Source organism: Leucopleurus acutus (genome assembly GCF_964270905.1).
Source record: "Leucopleurus acutus genome assembly, chromosome: 1".
Classification (NCBI taxonomy): domain Eukaryota; kingdom Metazoa; phylum Chordata; class Mammalia; order Artiodactyla; family Delphinidae; genus Leucopleurus; species Leucopleurus acutus.
Genome location: NC_139142.1, coordinates 12,063,648 through 12,082,056, shown reverse-complemented (window position 1 = coordinate 12,082,056; position 18,409 = coordinate 12,063,648). Strand labels below are relative to the sequence as shown.

At 36.3% G+C, this 18,409-nt stretch overlaps 1 protein-coding gene across 7 annotated transcripts in view; it reads right to left on the bottom strand.

The window, feature by feature from the left end:
• Window positions 1-18,159, bottom strand: part of TC2N (tandem C2 domains, nuclear) — a 47,179-nt gene extending 29,020 nt beyond the window's left edge. For 5 of the 7 annotated variants that reach the window (XM_082853123.1, XM_082853122.1, XM_082853126.1 and 2 more), the window contains exons 1-3: window positions 17,893-17,911; window positions 2,469-2,591; window positions 884-1,117 (exon numbers count right to left, since the gene is read on the bottom strand). In XM_082853123.1, coding sequence (XP_082709249.1) covers window positions 884-1,117; window positions 2,469-2,535 — 301 coding nt within the window. In that variant the 5' untranslated portion in view covers window positions 2,536-2,591; window positions 17,893-17,911. Of the gene's footprint in view, window positions 1-883; window positions 1,118-2,468; window positions 2,609-17,892; window positions 17,912-18,112 lie in introns of those variants that run through there. The other 2 variants (XM_082853124.1, XM_082853125.1) reach the window with 2 other exon arrangements.
• Window positions 18,160-18,409: the final 250 nt, after the last annotated feature.

Below are 18,409 nucleotides of genomic sequence, written 5' to 3'. Positions count from 1 at the left end.
AGTTTATGTCAAAAGAAGAAAACTGTAGACAATTGAACTTTAGTAAATGATATATATGCTTAAGTATTTAGAGGGAAGTGTACTGATGTCTGCAATTTACTGTGAAAATGCATTCTCCCCTTACCCCCAAAAGGATTAATAATGGTTAGAGAAATGGATGGATAGGTGTATAATAGTAAAATGTCAATGACAGAATCTATGTGGTGGATATACAGGCATTCACCATTAAGTTCTTTCAACTATTCTGTATGTTTGAAATTTTTCAGGGAATAAATCATTGTGAATGACAGTGTTTCAATGAACTAAAATGAAATATTTCTAAAATACAAGAGTTACATGTTGTTCCCTTTTATCTTCCTTAGTTCATTGGCCTCTAAAACATCAGCCAAAACTCAGCCAATGAATCTACCTCATTCAAGTGGCTGTTTAGGCTGGGAAGTGTATTTAGACTGAGAAGTATAATAATAAAGAAAGAAGGGAAGGAAGAAAGAATACTTCATTGCTTCCTTATTTCTCTTTACACTAAATTTTAGAAAATAGTAAGACTATTTCCTGTATTTACTGATCTAAAACAGAATAATTCCTCTATTGTTTTTCTTTCTAGATATGTGAAGAATAACTGACATATTACAATTATATTATTCCATTAGGAAGGTCAAATCTACACACAAATGTTGATTGTGATCAGATTTCATAATGGACTTCAAAAACACTGTACAGTAAGTTCCTCTACAGAAAGAGCAGAACATATAAAAAATGAAATGTAAAATTTGTACATAAAAGATATTTTATATCTTTACATATGTAAAAGAGCAAAATAACAGCAATAACAGCATTTAAATGCTGCAGGTTGATTTTTAAATCCTGCCATTTTACTGTTTACCTTCAAGTTCTTCCAAATGTGAAGGCGTTCCTTGCATCCTGGGCTGAATATAAGATAACTTAAACCTGGGCACCACAAATGGTACTTCTTTGCCATCAGATGGTAATTTGGAAAGTAAATAATCCTCAGTACAGCCAACCTGAGGCTTTGCAGAAATGGACGTCAATGGAGGTATACAGATAGCAGTATTTTGACTATTTGATACTGCTGCTTTAAAGTCTCTTTCCACAGATACTGCGTAGAAGAGAAGAGAAAAGAGAAAAAAAATCACAAATATGTATGTAGATTTATATATAATAATCTAAACCTAACATGCTTTGGTACTTATTTAATCATTTTAAAGGAAACTGCTTATACATAAACTACTCGTGGGTCCTATCAAGCACTCTGGAATCTACATTAATTCTGTCTAGCCAATATTTGAGAAGTTAATATACTACTGCCAAAGTATATTAACTTATCATAATGGTAAAAGCAGTTTTTAAAGAGTCTCATTTCCACAAAAGAGCTCATAGATGGAAAACAAGTTTATACTGTAGTTAATTCCACAGTGCATTCAAATAATAATCTAGTCATTTAAATAAAAATACTGTCAACAAAACAATTCTTGTTGTCAATACCAGCGGTTAATTTCAGTCTTAAATACCAAAAGTTACTTTGAAAAGAAGCTAAAGGTCTCGAAGTCTTTACCAAAATCTTTACCAAACCACAAAATAAAATGTACTTTGACCCTAGAATAATATCGACTCTCCCTGTACTAGCTTCTATGACCTATTTTGTCCATCATCTTGAGAGATTCTTGATTCCTAAGCTGTGTGACTTAGGATGGGGAGGTAAGGGACACCTAGACCTAATCTTCATGTACAGTTAGTACCGTCTATAGACTGAATGGAAGTACAATTACTATTGTATTGGAATTTATGAAATGCTTTATTGCAAAAAAGAAGCCTTCATACTCAAAAACATACTAATAAGCTATGCTTTAGACAAAGAAATATAAGAAAGAGCCAAAGAAAAATAAAGTTCCAGTCATAACCTTGAAGAGCTGAGGAAACCATGCAATAGAAAGCGAAATCTCCAGGAGTCCTTGATAAATGTGGGTCTTGATAAAGTTACAGGTCTCTTCTCTATTGGTCGTTCATTCATTCATGAAAGGCACTTTTTAATGCATTGTTCGTAAATTGGAAATTCACTGTATTTAAATTAAAACATTTGCCAGAGTATGTTATCCCCCAAATACTTCCCTACTTTTGCCCATACTATTTCATCCACCTGTAATGTTCATGTCTAATCCTCACCTTCTCTTACTCCCTGCTTCCCACTCAGCTTGCTAAAATCCTCTTCAGACTTCCATACCACGGATCATCTTCTTTGTGGTGATGTCCTAGAGTGTCTCCTGAGTTGAATTCATCTCTCTCTCCCCTATGCCCCAAGGTACTTTCATACTGAGCTAGTGTGCCTTACATTTATGTTTCTGCCTCCCCCGTGAAGTTAGGAAACATGTCTCATTTACATTTATATCACAAAATGTCACAAATAAAGAAGACATTAAAAAATGTTGAAATCAAAACAAAGCAAAACTCACAGTTGTGCTTTTCTGTTCCACCATAGAAACATCCTCTACAGCAACTCTTTATAAATTCTGTTGCCATTACATTCAATCTCCAATATCCAGCAAAAGATACAAATTTCCAATTTTAATATTAATCTGTTGGTAGAATAGAAAACAAGTTAACATGATCATGCTTAATGTCATTAGATATCATTAAATAAATCACATAATCTGTCTTTCTAAGACATAATGAGGGCTCCAAAGCAAAAATGTTTAGAGCAAAATAGATTTTTGTTCCTTTATGCAATTTTATATAACCTGGGCTCCTTATAAGCTATTAAAATGACATGCTTAAAAATTACTAAATGAACAATCTTAATGTTAAATCTGAAAAAAATTCCACTCTCCATTTTCTCTTTCGACTGATATATCTAAATCAATGTCCAAATAAAATTTGCAAGAAAATATGACACTCATAGAAAGTGTGAGAAAATGTTCACTTCCTCCAAATTGATTCTTTTGGTAATCCAAAGGCCCTATAATGAATGAGGGCCAATAAACAAACAACTTCGTATTTTTTGAGTTAGTTTAATACTGAGAATTACACTAACAGAAAAATCTAAAACTCTCTGTCTCTCTCTGTCTCTTTCTCTTTCGCACGTGCGCGCGCACACTCACACCAGCTAACTAAACCACAAATAAGATATAGTGGAAATACAGAGAGTCTGTTTTAAATTTACCAGGAACATAAAATTGTATAAGAAGCCAATTGTCTACCTTGGCTTCAATGACTTTGTTCCAAATGCACTCTTTTCATTTATGCCTACTACCTGTACATTTTTCATGGGAAATTTCAAATGCATACAAAAGAAGATAGAATAGTATAACAAAACCCCCACCACCTAAACAATGATCAACTCAAGGCAAATCTTAATTCATCTTTATCTCTCTACTAACCCTGTCCTTCAGATTATCTTGAAAAATATTCCAATCATATAATCTCACTCATAAATATTTAAGTAATTATCTCTAGAAGATGTGGCTGAAGGACTCAAGACTTAACTCCAAGGGGTTCTACTGGCTAAACATGGATCAACTTGAGCATCAAAATAAACAGTAACTGTAATGGGTTGTAACATGTCAAGTATTTCTAAAAGGTACTCTCTTTTAACATAACCATAATAACATCATCACATCTAAAAAGTTTAAGATAATCAACTACCCAATGTTCAAATTTCCCCTATGGTGAAATATTTTTTATAGCTGTTTTCTGCAAATCCAGATCAAAATTTGGACTGTTTCCAGTCTTTTGCTGTTAGAAATAGTGACACAGTAACTTTGTACACACATATTTTCAGATATTTCCCAGTATATATCTGTAAGACAGATTCTTAGAGATAAGGACTACTGGGTCAAAAGGTAAATATATGTGTAATTTTGTTTAATACTGCTAAATTTCTCTCTAAAGTTGTACCATTCTGCATTCCCAGTAGCAATGTATGACAGTACCTGTATCTATCACAAAGAGAATATTTGTCAAAATGCTGGACTTTTGCCAATATGATAGGAAAGGAATTATATCTTGTGCTGTTTTAATTTGCACCTCTTATTATAAATCAGGTTGGGCACCTTTTCAAATAAAGGCTAATATGTATTTGTCTCTATGAACTCACTGTTCATTATCTCTTGCCCATCTCTCTATAAAGTTATTGGTCCTTTTCTTCCTCAGTTTTAGAGGATTTTCATAAATTTGAGAGATTAATGCAATGTCCATAATGGAAGCGGCAAACATTATTCCAGTTTGTCATCCTCTTTTCACTTTGATTTACTAGTGAAATTGATTTACTCTGATGATGGTGTTTTCTGCTATGCAAAAAAGGAGGGGGAGTGTGTATTGTATATACAAATATGCATATATACACATATACATACATATATAAATGTGTGAATACTGTACATCCTGGTACAGTATGAGAAGTGAATCCAAGCCTAGCTTTTCTTAATTGACTATCCCAGTATCACAAACACCACTTATTAAAAATTCCTATTTTTTTCATTGATTTTAGGATGCTGCTTTTATTATAGACTAAATTTCTACATGCCATTGGGTTTTGGTTTTTAATTAATTCATTCATTTATTTTATTTTTCGCTGTGTTGGGTCTTCGTTGCTGTGCTCGGGCTTTCTCTAGTTGCGGCAATTGGGGGCTACTCTTCGTTGTGGTGCGCATACTTCTCATTGCAGTGGCTTCTCTTGTTGTGGGGCACGGGCTCTAGGCGCGTGAGCTGCAGTAGTTGTGGAGCATGGGCTCAGTAGTTGTGGCGCACAGGCTTAGTTGCTCCGTGGCATGTGGGATCTTCTGGGACCAGGGATCAAACCCCTGTACCCTGCATTGGCAGGCGGATTCTTAATCACTGCACCACCAGGAAAGTCCTGCCACTGGGTTTTGGTTTTATATCTTCTATTCAGTTGATCTGTATTCCTGAACCAATACCACATTTTAAAAGTTATTATGGCTTATAATATGTTTCATTATCTAGCAGGGCTAGCCTCCCATCCTTACTGTTCTTCAATTTCAAAGTTCTTCTAGCTATGCTTGCTTATCTGTTCCTACAAATAAACTTTATAATCTGTCCAGACCTAGAAGGAAAAAAATCTGATGACATTTTTATTGGGATCATGGTACATTTATAAATTATTTTAGAAAAACCTGATATCTTTAGGATGTTGAGTCTTCCTATTCAGAATATTTGTTCAAGTCAAGTTTATGTTTGTATCTTTAGGAGTTTTTTTTTTTTACAATTTTCCTCATAAATTTTGAATTTTTCTTGTTTATTGTATGCTTATGAAATTTGTTTGGCTAAATGGTACTTTTTCTTCCATTATACCTTGTAACTGATTTCTGCGTTTTTAAAAATTTTTCAAAGGCCCTTTTCAGTCTGTTTAGAGGATGCATTCCCTGACCACCCGGATCATACTAATTTCTCTCATCTTTAAACATCCAGTGAATTAAAAAAAAAAGAAGTTTTACATTTTTCATGACATTTCATGACACCTGTTCTATCTCCCCTACTAGAACAAAAACTTTTCAGAAACAATGTTGTACTCACTTTCTACTTAAAACTCAGAACCTTGTATGATGCTGGGAATTTAGCAGGAACTCAGCAAATATGTAGTTGATAGACAAGGAAACAAAGTATAATAACTAGCTTATATAAAAACTCCTAACATACTCCTCAAACAACATTTCTGACCCCAGTAAGCTTGCAAATACTTAACATTAATCATGAGGGGAATGTGAGAGGACTGGTTAAAAATGATTACTACTTCTGGGGATAAAGTTTTCAAAGCTGACGGCCTTGAGTCATCCAAAATGAATTGGAGAAGATGGGAGAGGGATGCAGAAAAGGAAACAAGTTTATATAAATAAGAATAAGGGAGTAGAGATGTGTACACAGAGAGAAGCACAGACATCAGTAGAGGGTCCCACTTAAGTATTCAGCAGAGTGTTGATCAGAGAATGCATGCAAGAAAACTACACAAGACTGGGGGAAGACCACCAGAAAAGTTTAAAAGACCATAACAACACTCACCAAGGTCAGTAATAATGCCTGTCCCCACCAACAAAACTGGAAAAACCTCACACAGGATACTGAGGAGAGGACTCAGAGAGTCTTGCCTCAGTGGTGGGGAATAAATAGCCCTAAACTAAAGACTAGTCTGACTTAACAAATCTTAAAATCAAGACTCAAAAGGATCAACCTATTTCTAAGAAACTTAACTATGTCCCAAAGCAAAAAATAATTACAGAAATCTAAAAATATATAGCATGCAAGGTAAAATTTACATTGTCTGGTAGCAGCCAATAAAAAATTACCAGACATTCAAAGAAAGGGAAAAAAATTATGAGGAGAAAAATCAATCTACTGGAACCAACACAGCAATGAAATGAACAGTTAAGGACATCAAAATAGTTATAAGTGATTCTATATGTTCAAAAAGTTAAATAGAAACATGGAAGATACAAAAAGAGATGCAAACCCAACTTCTAAAGATGAAAACTATAATGTCTGAGATGGAAAATACACTGGATGGGATTAATAGCAGATTAGATATTGCAAAAGAAACAATAAAGTACAGTAATAAGAGACCCAAAATGAAATACAGAGAGAAAAAAAGAATAAAAACAAAATGAAAAGAGCATCTGTGACCCATGGGACAATTTCAAGCAGCCTAATATACATGTAATTGAAATTCATGAAGATGGGGAGAGGCAGAAAAAATAATACTAAAATTTTCCAAATATGATACCTACAAAACTCAGGTCTAAGAAACAACAAACACTAAGCTCAAGAAGTATGAAGAAAACCATGCCAAGGCACATCATATTAACATGGCTCAAAACTGGTGATGAAGAGGAAATCTTAAAGGCAGCTGGAAAAAAGAAGACATGTTATATACATAGGAACATAGTTATCACTAGGACCAATACAAGTAAGGAAACAGTGGAGCAAAAATCTTTAAAGTATTGAAAGGAAAAAACAAAAAACTATCAACATCTAATTTGATACCTAAAGAAAATCTTCCAAAAAAGGAAGTGACAAAAAGTTTTTTGGACATAAAAAATTGAATGAATGCACCACCAGCAGATCCATACTACAAGAAGTGTTCAAGGACATCCTTCAGGTAGAAGAATAATACCAGATGAAATATAAACCCACACACAAAGAATTGAGAGTACCACAGATAAATATGTAAGATTTATTATAAAAGATTATTGATGCTTAGACAAAAATAATAACATGGTGATGTGGGGTTTATAGCATATGTAAAAGTAAAATGCATGACATCAACAGCACAAAGGCCAGCAGGGAAGAATAGAGTATTCTATTGTAAGGTCCTTGTAGAAGATGTGATGTGGTATATGTAACACCATTTGAAGGTAGACTGTGGGAAGTTAAAAATATGTACTATAAACTCTATAGTAACCACTAAAGTAAGAAAACAGAGGTGCAATTAATAAGCCAACAAAGGAGATCAAATGGAATCATACCCTTAAAATACTCAATTGATATAAAAGCATAAAAAGAAGAAAGGGTAAACGAACAGATGGGATGAACAGAAAAAAAGCAAGATTGATTTAAACCTAACCATATCAATAACCACACTAAGTGTGAATGCTCTACATATGCCAATTAAAAGTTAGAGATTGTTAGATTGGATAAAAAAAAGCATGACCCAAGTATATGCTACTTAAACATACTTTAAATATAAAGACACAAATAAGTTAAAAGTAAAAGGATGAATACTCTTCATGAATATAGACACAAAAATCCTCAACAAAATACTAGCAAACTGAATCCAGCAAATTATAAAAAGAATTATGTATCATAAACAAGTGAGATTTATCCCAGGATTGCAACATTGGTTTAACATCTGAAAATCAATTCACATAATACATTATATTGTAGAATAAGGGACAAAAACTACATGATCATCTCAATAGATACCTAAAAAAGATTTGAAAATCCAACACTCATTCATGATTTTAAAAAGCTGAGCAAACTAGGAATAGAAGAGAATATTCTCAACATAATCAAGAGCATCTATGAAAAATCTACTGCTAACATCATAGTAATTGTTAAATGACTGAATGCTTTCCCTCTCAACCCAGGCAAAAGATAAGGATCCACTCTCACCACTTCTGTTCAACACTGTAATAGATATTCTAGCCAGGGCAACTAGGCTAGAAAGATATAAAAGGCATTCATATTGGAAATGAAGGTGTAAAACTCTATTTACAGATCAACATGGTCTTGTAAATAAAAAGAGTCAAAGGAATACACTAAAAACCTACTAGAAGTAATACACAAGTTGAGTACAGTAGCAGGATATAAGATCAATAGTTATGTTTCTATACACTAACAATGAACAGTCTAAAAATGAAATTAAGAAATCCATTCCATTCATAATAACAGGCAAAAAAAACAAAAATAAAACCAAAAAAAACCCTAACATACCTAGGAATACTTTAACAAAAGAAATGCAAGACTTGTACACTGAAAACTACAAAACATTACTAAAAGATATTAAAGAAGACATCAATAGGGACTTCCCTGGTGGTCCAGTGGTAAAGAATCCACCTTCCAATGCAGGAGATGCAAGTTCGATCCCCAGTCAAATGCAGGTGATGTGGGTTCGATCCCACATGCCACAGGCCCACACACCACAACTACTGAACTCACACACCTCAACTAGAGAACCCACGTGCTGCAAACTACACAGCCCACGCACTCTGAACCCACGCGCCACAACTACAGAGACCACGTGCCCTGGAGCCCACACGCCACAACTAGAGAGAGAAAACCCACACCCACAACTAGAGAGAGAAAACCCACACTAGAGAGAGAAACCCACTAGAGAGAGAAAACAACAACGAGAAGCCTGCGCACTTCAACAAGAAGCCCACACACTGCAATGAGAAAGATCCTGCATGCCTCAATGAAGATCCCACGTGCTGCAACTAAGATCCAACAGAGCCAAAAAATATAAAGAAAATTAAAAAAAATAAAATAAAGTCTTCAAAAAAAAAAAGGAAACATCAATAAATGAAAAGACGTTCCATGATCATGGATTGTAAGACATAATATTGTTAAGATGTCAATACCCCCCAAACTGGTCTACAGATTCAACACAATCCATATAAAAATCCCTTCCAGCTCCTTTACAGAAACTGAAAAGGTAATCCTAAAACTCATGGAAATGCAAAAGACACAGAATAGCCAAAACAATCTTGAAAAAGAAGAACAAAGTTGCAAGTCATACTTCCTGACCTGAAAATTTACTATAAAGCTACAGTAATCAAGACTGGTATCAGCATAAGGACAGACATATAGGTCAATGCAATAAAACTGAGAACCCAGAAATAAATCCTTACGTGTATGGTCAGTTGATTTTTACAAAGGTGCCAAAAAACTTTAAAGGGAAAAGAATAGTCTTTTCAAACAAGGGGTGCTGGGACAACTGATATCCACATGCAAAAAAAAAAAAAGAATTTGAACAACTATCTCACACTCTACACAAAAACTAAGTAAAAATTGATCCAAATCTATATGTAAGAGCTAAAACTACAAAACTGCTAGAAGAAAACATAGGAGTAATTCTTCTTGAACTTGGCAATGATTTCTTAGATAAGACGCCAAAAGCACAAGCAATGATAGAAAAATTTGAGGGCTTCCCTGGTGGTGCAGTGGTTGAGAATCCGCCTGCCAATGCAGGGGACACAGGTTTGAGCCCTGGTCCGGGAAGATCCCACATGCTGCGGAGCAATTAACTAAGCCCACGAGCCACAACTACTGAGCCCACATGCTGCAACTACGGAAGCCCGTGCACCTAGAGCCCATGCTCCGCAACAAGCCACCGCAAGAAGCCCGTGCACCACAACGAAGAGGATCCTCCGCTCGCTACAACTAGAGAAAGCCCGTGCACAGCAATGAAGACCCAACACAGCCAAAAATAAATAAATAAAATAAAATAATTTATTAAAAAAAAAAGAAAAAGTTGATATATTAGACTTAATCGAAAGTAAAAATGTTGTGCTTCAAAAGACACCATCGGGCTTCCCTGGTAGTGCAGTGGTTAAGAATCTGCCTGCCAATGCAAGGGACACGGATTCGAGCCCTGGTCTGGGAAGATACCACATGCCGTGGAGCAACTAAGCCCGCGCACCGCAACAAACAGTAGGCCCCTCTCGCCGAAACTAGAGAAAGCCCGTGTGCAGCAACCAAGACCCAACGCAGCCAAAAAATAAATTAAATTTTTTTTTAATTAAAAAAAAAAAGTGAACGACAACTTAGAGTATGGGAGAAAATATGTGCAAATCATACATCCAATAAGGGGCTTATATCCAGAATATAAACAAACTATTACAACTCAATAATAAAAAGAAAGATAACACAATTTAAAAAGGATTTGAACAGACACTTCTCCAAGTGGCAAAAAAAGTACATAAAAAGTACATTAAACATATTCAAAACCATTATTCATTAAGGAAATGCAAATTAAAACTACAATGAGATAATACTACACACTTATTAGAAATGATGAAATTGCAAAGGCTGACCATTCCAAGTGTTTACAAGCATGTAGAACAAGTAGAACTCTCATATTCAACTGGTGGGAATATAAAATAGTTTGGTAGTTTAAGTTAAACATACACCTACCCTATGATCCAGACATTTCATTCCTAGGTATTTACTCAAGAAAAAAGAAATCTTATGTCCATACAAAGACTGGTGCATTAGTGTTCATAGCAACTCTATTTGCAAAAGCCAAAAACCAGAAACTATCAAATGTCCATCAACAGGTGAATAAACAAATTGTGGTATACCTGAATAACCAATCTGTGATTAGTGTCTTTCCACCTGTACTGGTAGATTTTCCAGTATTAAAAAATTCTCATTCATTATCTCTTTAAATATTGCTTTTGCCCATTCTCTACTTCTTTTCTTTCAGGAACTCCACTTACTAGACTTTCTCACTATAACTTCTCATTCTGATCATTCTAATTTTCATGTAGCTTAATCTCTTTTATATTTTCCATTTCTAGATCTTTGAGCTGTATGCTGAATGATTTATTCTGATCTATATTCCAGTTAATTCATTCTCTCTTGGGGTTTGCCTAACTGCCTTATGTGTGGTTAAACTTAACAAATGAGTTTTGAGTTTTTATTACTGCATTTTTCATTAATAGAAATTACATTCAGTTCCTCTTTTCAACCAGCTTTGGACCTCTGTCACTTTTCAGACTCCTGCTCCCTGCATATATTTTCAAACGTGCCTTTTACTTACTTAAATAGAACCCATCATGGTTATTTTAATGATAACTAGTAATTACAATACATAAGCCTTTGCAAGTTTTCTTCTAAATGTCTATTGTTTCTGCTGATTCTTGTTCAGGTTGTCTTATTTCCACATGCACTTGGTTATCTTTGACAAATTATCCATTGACCTCAAAACTTTACAGGTAGGACTTTTTTTAAGCCAAAGATGAAAGCGTACTACTACAGAGAATATTTGCATTTGTTTACTATATCATTTTAAATTCATGCCTTGACATATAACCCAATTTAAAAATGAGCAAAGGATGCGAACATTCCCCCCACAAAACAAATAGACAATTGGCCAATAAAGACACGAGAAAGTGCTCAACAGCATCAGTTATTAGGGAAATACAAATCAAAACCTCAATGAGATACCACTCCACACACAGTAGGATAGCTATAATCAAAAAGACAGACAAAAATAAATGTTGATGAGGATGGAGAAACTAGAACCCTCATACATTGCTGGTAGGAATGAAAACTGGTGTAGCTGCTTTGGAAAACAGCCTGGCAGTTCCTCAAAACAAACACAGAATTACCATATGACCCAGCGATTCCATTTGTAGGTAAATGGAGAATGAAAATATATTTTCTATGAAAATGGAAAATACATTCCCATACAAAAACTTGTACGCAAAAAAAAAAAAAACTTGTATGCAAATGTTCAGAGCAGCATTATTCGTAAGAGCCAAAAAGTGGATATAACCATCAACTAAGGAATGGGAAAGCAAAATGTGGTATTAACCATACAATGGAATATTATTCAGCCATTAAAAAGAATGAAGTACTGATTCATGGTAAACATGAATAATCCTTGAAAAGATTATGCCAAGTGAAATAAGACACAAAAGACATATTGTATGATTTCATTCATATGAAATGCCCAAAATAAGCAAATCACACAGACAAAAGTAGATTAGAGTTTGCCAGGGGTTGAGGGAAAAAGGGGAAATGGGGAATGACTGTTAATGGGTATAAGGTTTTTTTCTGGGGGTAATAAAAATGTTCTGGAATTAGATAGTGCTGATGGTTGTACAACTTTGTGAACATATGAAAACACACTGAATTATACACTCTCAAGGGTGAATTTTATGGCATATGAATTATATCTAAAGAAAAAAAGATTTTTTAAAATTCACATCTTGAAATTTTTTTAGACCACCAAGGTGATGTGTACTTCGCTCATGATCTGGTAGTTACGACTGCCCAAGGACAGGTTTTTTTCCCTTCTGCTTTACTTGGCCTCAAGACAATTTTCCTTGCAGATCCTTGAAGGAGGTTGAGTTTTCATCCTTTCCATGACATCGAAGACCTTTGGGATCCCAGAATTATGGGCAGAAAGTCTCTTGTTAGCTAACCTTGAATGAGCCCTGGGCTGACTTCTAATTATACCTCCGGTCCTACAAATCTACCAAATTCTTATTCAAATCCAATCAAGTTCCCTCAGTTTAGCAAATACCCTCAAAGCAAATAAGACTTAAGGGCTCCTACAGTCTCTCAGATTTTCATCTTTCTCTTAGATTTTGACATATTAAATCCTAAGTACCTTAAAAAATTTTTTAAATACAGCTATTCTTTTTTTAAATACAGCTATATTCAGTGTGAAGGTTTTTCCAAATGTCTTAACTATATTCCAAACGTGCAAATCCAAAATTTACTTTTCAAGTTGAAGTTAACTCTAGTGAGTTAGGACAGGATTTGCAAAAACTAAAGACAGCCTAATATAATCCACAATAAAGTAGCTTTAGAAGTACTTGTGACCTCGGATGAATACAGTAGATATTTAAGACTTAGATAACATACTCCTGTATACTAAGATGAAAAGTTTACTTTAGAAAAAAATTAAACTTTAATTTGAGTTTTAAAAGAAGCATGGGTGGGTGACCTGTCTCTTAGGTATGGAGGCTTTTTTACAACTAAAGTAAAAGTAAGATTGCAGCAAGGATACACAAAGAGACCAAAGAAAGAACAGCCCAGAAACATATGAACATATGTATGAAAACTTGACATATGATACTTAGAGATTACTGAGAGGAAAAACAGAATATTCAATAAACTATGCTGAGAAAAACTGACAACCTATATGGAAAAAAAATGAAACTGGATCCCCACTTCACACCACACAAAAATCAATTTCACATGGACTAAGGACACAAATATGAAAGGCAACATTTTAAAGCTTTTAGAAGAAAATATCAGACTATATCTTTATGACCTCAGGGAAGGGAAAGATTTGTTAAACAAGATATCAAAAGAACAAACCATAAGGAAAAGGCTGACATATTCAACTACATTAAACTACAGAATGGGTCTATCAAAAACCACTGTAAAGAAAGAGAAAGACAAGCTACTTACTGGGAAAAAGATATTTGTCACATGCATAATTGACAAGGGATTAGCACTCAGAAATAAATAAATAAAATTATATATATATATATTCTAGAAATCAATTTCAAAAAGACAAAAAAATTAAGAACGGGCAAAAAACATAAACAGCCATCCCACTGAATAGGAACTATGAAAGGTTCAACATCATCAGTAATTAAAGAAATGTAAATTAAACCCTACCATTTCTCATCTACCAGATTGTTGAAAAGAAAAAATTCAGATAATTACAAATGTACAAATGTCTCAAATGTTGTTGAGAAAGGGAACAAAGTTAACACTTAATACGCTGCTTGTGAGAGTATAAACTGGTACAACCACTTTACAAAGCAATTCAGCGTTATCTAGCAAAACTGAAGATCCACAACGCTACTCCTAGGCAAAAAACATAGGAAATTCTTGCAAATGGACACAGAGAAACACAGATTGGACAGTAATAACAAAACAGCTTTCAATAGCAAAAAGTAAAATTAAATTTAAAAAAAGAAGAATGAAAACACCCTAAATGTCCATTAACAGGAGGATGGATAAACAGCTGTAAATTCATATAACAGAATAGCAAAAAAAGCAAATGAACTATAACACAGCAACACAGATGAATCTCATAAATATAATTTGTGCACCCAAAAAGCCATGGAATAAACAAAACTAAACACTACATTACTTATGAATACCTATGTATGTAGTAAAACTCTACAGAAAATCAAGAAACATGGAAAGAGAAAGACAGAATCAGGGAGAAAGATACAATTAGGGCTTCAAAAATACTATGTATTATTTCTAACGCATGATACAGATTTATACAGATATAAATCTGTAGATGTGTCAAAAGTACTATTCTGCACATATGAATTTTTCACTTAAAAATTAAGCAAACACAGTAACAACCTAAATGGGAAAAGAATTTGAATAAGAATAGATATATGTATAACTGAATCACTCTGAAACTATCACAATATTGTTAATCAACTATACTCTAATATAAAATAAAAAGTTAAAAAAAATAAATTTAAAAAAATTAAAAATTAAGCAAATACATGTTGTGGTAGAAAATATGAAAAATATATAAAACTATATGAAGAAAATTAAAATTATCAATAACCCCATCATCCTGAGATAACTATAATATTTAAAAGAAATAAATATACTTAAATGGTATGTCTTCTTCTACTCTGTATTTTGTTTTAGTTTGGTTTTGGTTTTGGCCTCAGCCGTGCAGCATCTTAGTTCCCAGACCAGGGATCGAACCCATGCCCCTTGTAGTGGAAGCATGGAGTCCTAACCACTGGACCACCAGGGAATTCACATTTTACTCTCTATTTTTATTTACTTTTTTTTTTTTTACAGCTTTATTGAGGTACTGACTTACAGTGAATTGCTCATATTTAAAATGTACAATTACATGAGTCAGACATATGTATACAGTGGTGAAAGCATCTTCACAATCAAGAAAACTAACATACCAATGAATACACCCACCATCCCTAAAAGTTTCGTCATACCCCCTTTGAATCCATCCCCCTTTTCTTTCCCTTGCCACTCCCCCCCCTCAGGTAACCACTTATCTGTCTTCTGTTACTTTAGTTTGCAGTTTCTAGAATTTTTTCAGGTATAGTCTGGGCATAATTTATTCATATGTTTCACTTTAGTGCATACTGCCACCAATTTACACTTTTACCAGCAGAGTACAAGAGTTCCAGTTGTTCCACATCCTTATCAACACTTGATTGTTTGCTTTTCCATTTTTAGCCATTCTTTTCATATCCTAAGGAACACACACATAAAACTACTGCCTGAACAACAACAAAAATTAAGCTCTCAATGAAGACTGGAGTGAAACTCATAAAGAAATTTTCATCTAAGAGCATTTTCTTTTAAATGCATAATAATAACTGAAGCAAAGGCCCTAACTGATGTATGCCTCATGAATTCTGATTTAGCCAAAATGTGTGATACCTACATAAGATTTTTAGAAGAGTCATTGAGATACACACTAGAAAAATCACATGACAAAAGTAAGCTGGAAGTATCTAAGTACTGGAACTCAGGAGAAATACAATCCAACAGTTTGTTAACACGTGACTTTGACACTGATAAAATCACCTGAACCCAAAGGACCAAAATACCACTAAAATAGTGTTCATAATTTGAATTGGGGAGATTAAACACTATAGTTCTAGTCAATATGTGCAGCAACTTGCTGTCAGCTTCTCATGCTGGGTGATGCACTTTAACATAAAAGTATTCTATTGGCCTTATATTCTTTCCAATCTGACTATAAACTCCCCTATCACTCTACCACCCTATCACCCCTCCTTCAAATCTTTGTGTCTCAAAATAAGGATTCTACGCTATCTTTATTTCTTCATCCTCTATTTACTCCTCAAAGTCCTTCAAATTTGGCTTCCATCCTTATCATTTTACTTAAATTATGTTTGTTGAATTCAATGACACACTCCTAACTACCAAAACCAACAGGCACTTTATCAGCCCCAATCTTCCTGATTCCTGTGACTCATTTGACCCTAAAATAGATTTCTATCCTTATGAAAACTCTTCCGTCTCCTGGTTTCTAGGACACCACTGTCTGTTAGTTTGCTTCCTTCTTTCCTGAATGTTTGTTCCGCCTTGGTCTCCTTGGCTGTCTCTACCCATCCCTTAAGTCCTGGTGTTTTCCATCCTTGGTGTTCCTCTCTTCTTACTCTACTTACTGGAAAGTTTTCTTCCACTCTCACAAGATGAACTATCACAAATCCATGGGTGGTTCCAACATTCACAACTCTGATCCTGACTTCAGAAAATCCCGCTATCAACATATCTAACTGCCAACCAGGCAGCTCAGCCAGAGGCCCTACAAGAATCACAAACTCATCTTTTCTCAACCTGAATTAGCCCCTCAATTTGTTAGTTTTTATTTGTGAATACACAATTATAACTCAAGTGGAGCCAATAAAATACAAGAGGAACTTAAAATTTTGCCTTCTTCAAGGGTTAAAAAAAAGCGCAAATTTTTATGAAGGCTTTTTCCTCCAGTTATGAAGACACTCAAAGTCATTAGCAAAAACTATAAAACACAAAATGTATGATAAAAACCCAAATCTCCTCGAATCCCAGCTCTCAAAGGCAAGCAATATAAATCTCTCCTTCCAGAAAGAGCAATTTTTAGCCACGATAAAGTTCCATATCGAAATATTAAATTGGTAAATAGGCGGTGGTGCTGCTATTAACTCAGTATTTCCAGGCTATTTATATCAATCAGGGGAAACACCTCTAATAACTGCCTACCTGGAGTGAGAATCAGTATATTTTAAATACGAAAGCAATCCTTTTACATGCTGTATTTTAAGCACTCTAAAGGAATCAATGTTTTTGGCTTGGCATCTATCTTGCCTATACCTGCACGTCCACCTGTGTGCGACATACCCACGATTCATGCACAGTACTTCCTTGATTTAAAGAAAACCATAGTAAAGAAAGAAGAAGGAAAAAGAAATTGGAGGAGATAGATATAAACCAAATCTAAAAACCTAGCTGGGTAGATGAATTCATGTTTTGCAAAAACCAAAACAAAGTGATGTTTACCACCCCTTAGCCGCTTCAAAAAGTTTCAGAAACTTCACAGATGAAAACCATCCGCTAACCGGTTCTCATCAGACTCTCCAGGCAAAGGAAATGCGTTCGGTTTCCTCTTAACCCAGAGGCCAGAGCCCACCTGGGTCCGGCGGTCGCAAGCGCGCGCTCAGGGCGGGGAGCACGGCGCGCGGCCGGCCCCGCCGGGGCTGGGGTCTCCCCTCCGTCCGGCCCGCGGGTCCCAACGAGCGGACCGGTGAACCCAGCGGACCTACAGCCCACCGTGCTCCCACAGAGCGAGTCCCTGCCCTCCCGGCCTCGGATATCGCGGCTGTCGAGGGGCCCCAAACCTCCCTCAGGCCTCCGGAGAGCAGGCGTCGCTGAGGAGACTCGGCCCCGCGAGGCTGGGGGCGACGAGGCTACTGCCGTCCACGAGTCCCACCGGGAGGGCAGGCAAGCGGCCGCTCGAGGCCCGCGCCACGCTGCTCCCCCGGGGAAGCACCCGCGACCCTACACCTGAGCCCCCCCACCCCCGCCTCTCTCCCGCGCCGTGTCCCCGGGGTCTCCACGCGCCGCTCTCGGGGAGCCGCCGCCTCACACAGCGATGAGGCGGCCAGTTACCTGCTCGAGGCAGTGAGCGTTCTGGCGTTGCCGCCCGCGGGAACCGCGATCTGGTCACCTCGCGCGGCCGCGCCCCGAGGCCCCGCCCCCTCTCCAGGTTTCCCCCCCCGCCCCCCCAGGTCCGCTCCGCCAGATCTGCCCCGCCCTCCCCAGGTCCGCCCCGCCCGTCGGGAGGTGCAAGCCGAGGGGCGGGACGGGGAAGGGCCGCCCGTCAGTGTACCTGAGCGCCAGGCGCCTGCGCCCTCGGCTCCTCGCCTCTCCCAGCCGCAATTCTCGGGTGCTCCCTCAGGAAAGGAATAAAATGAGGCCAGGCAGAGTTTGGAGTGTGTTAAGCAATCATACGGGATTAGACGGGAGATAAAAGATAGGGGTATAGTGGGAAAGCAAGTGACCTGATGAACCTCCTTGAATAGGGAAGGAAGGAGCAGTTTCTCTTGCCAGAAGATATTTCTGCACGCAGAGAAACTTCTTGGAAGCAGAGAAACTTTTCTTAGTTGTGTTACTGGTCTTTAGGGTT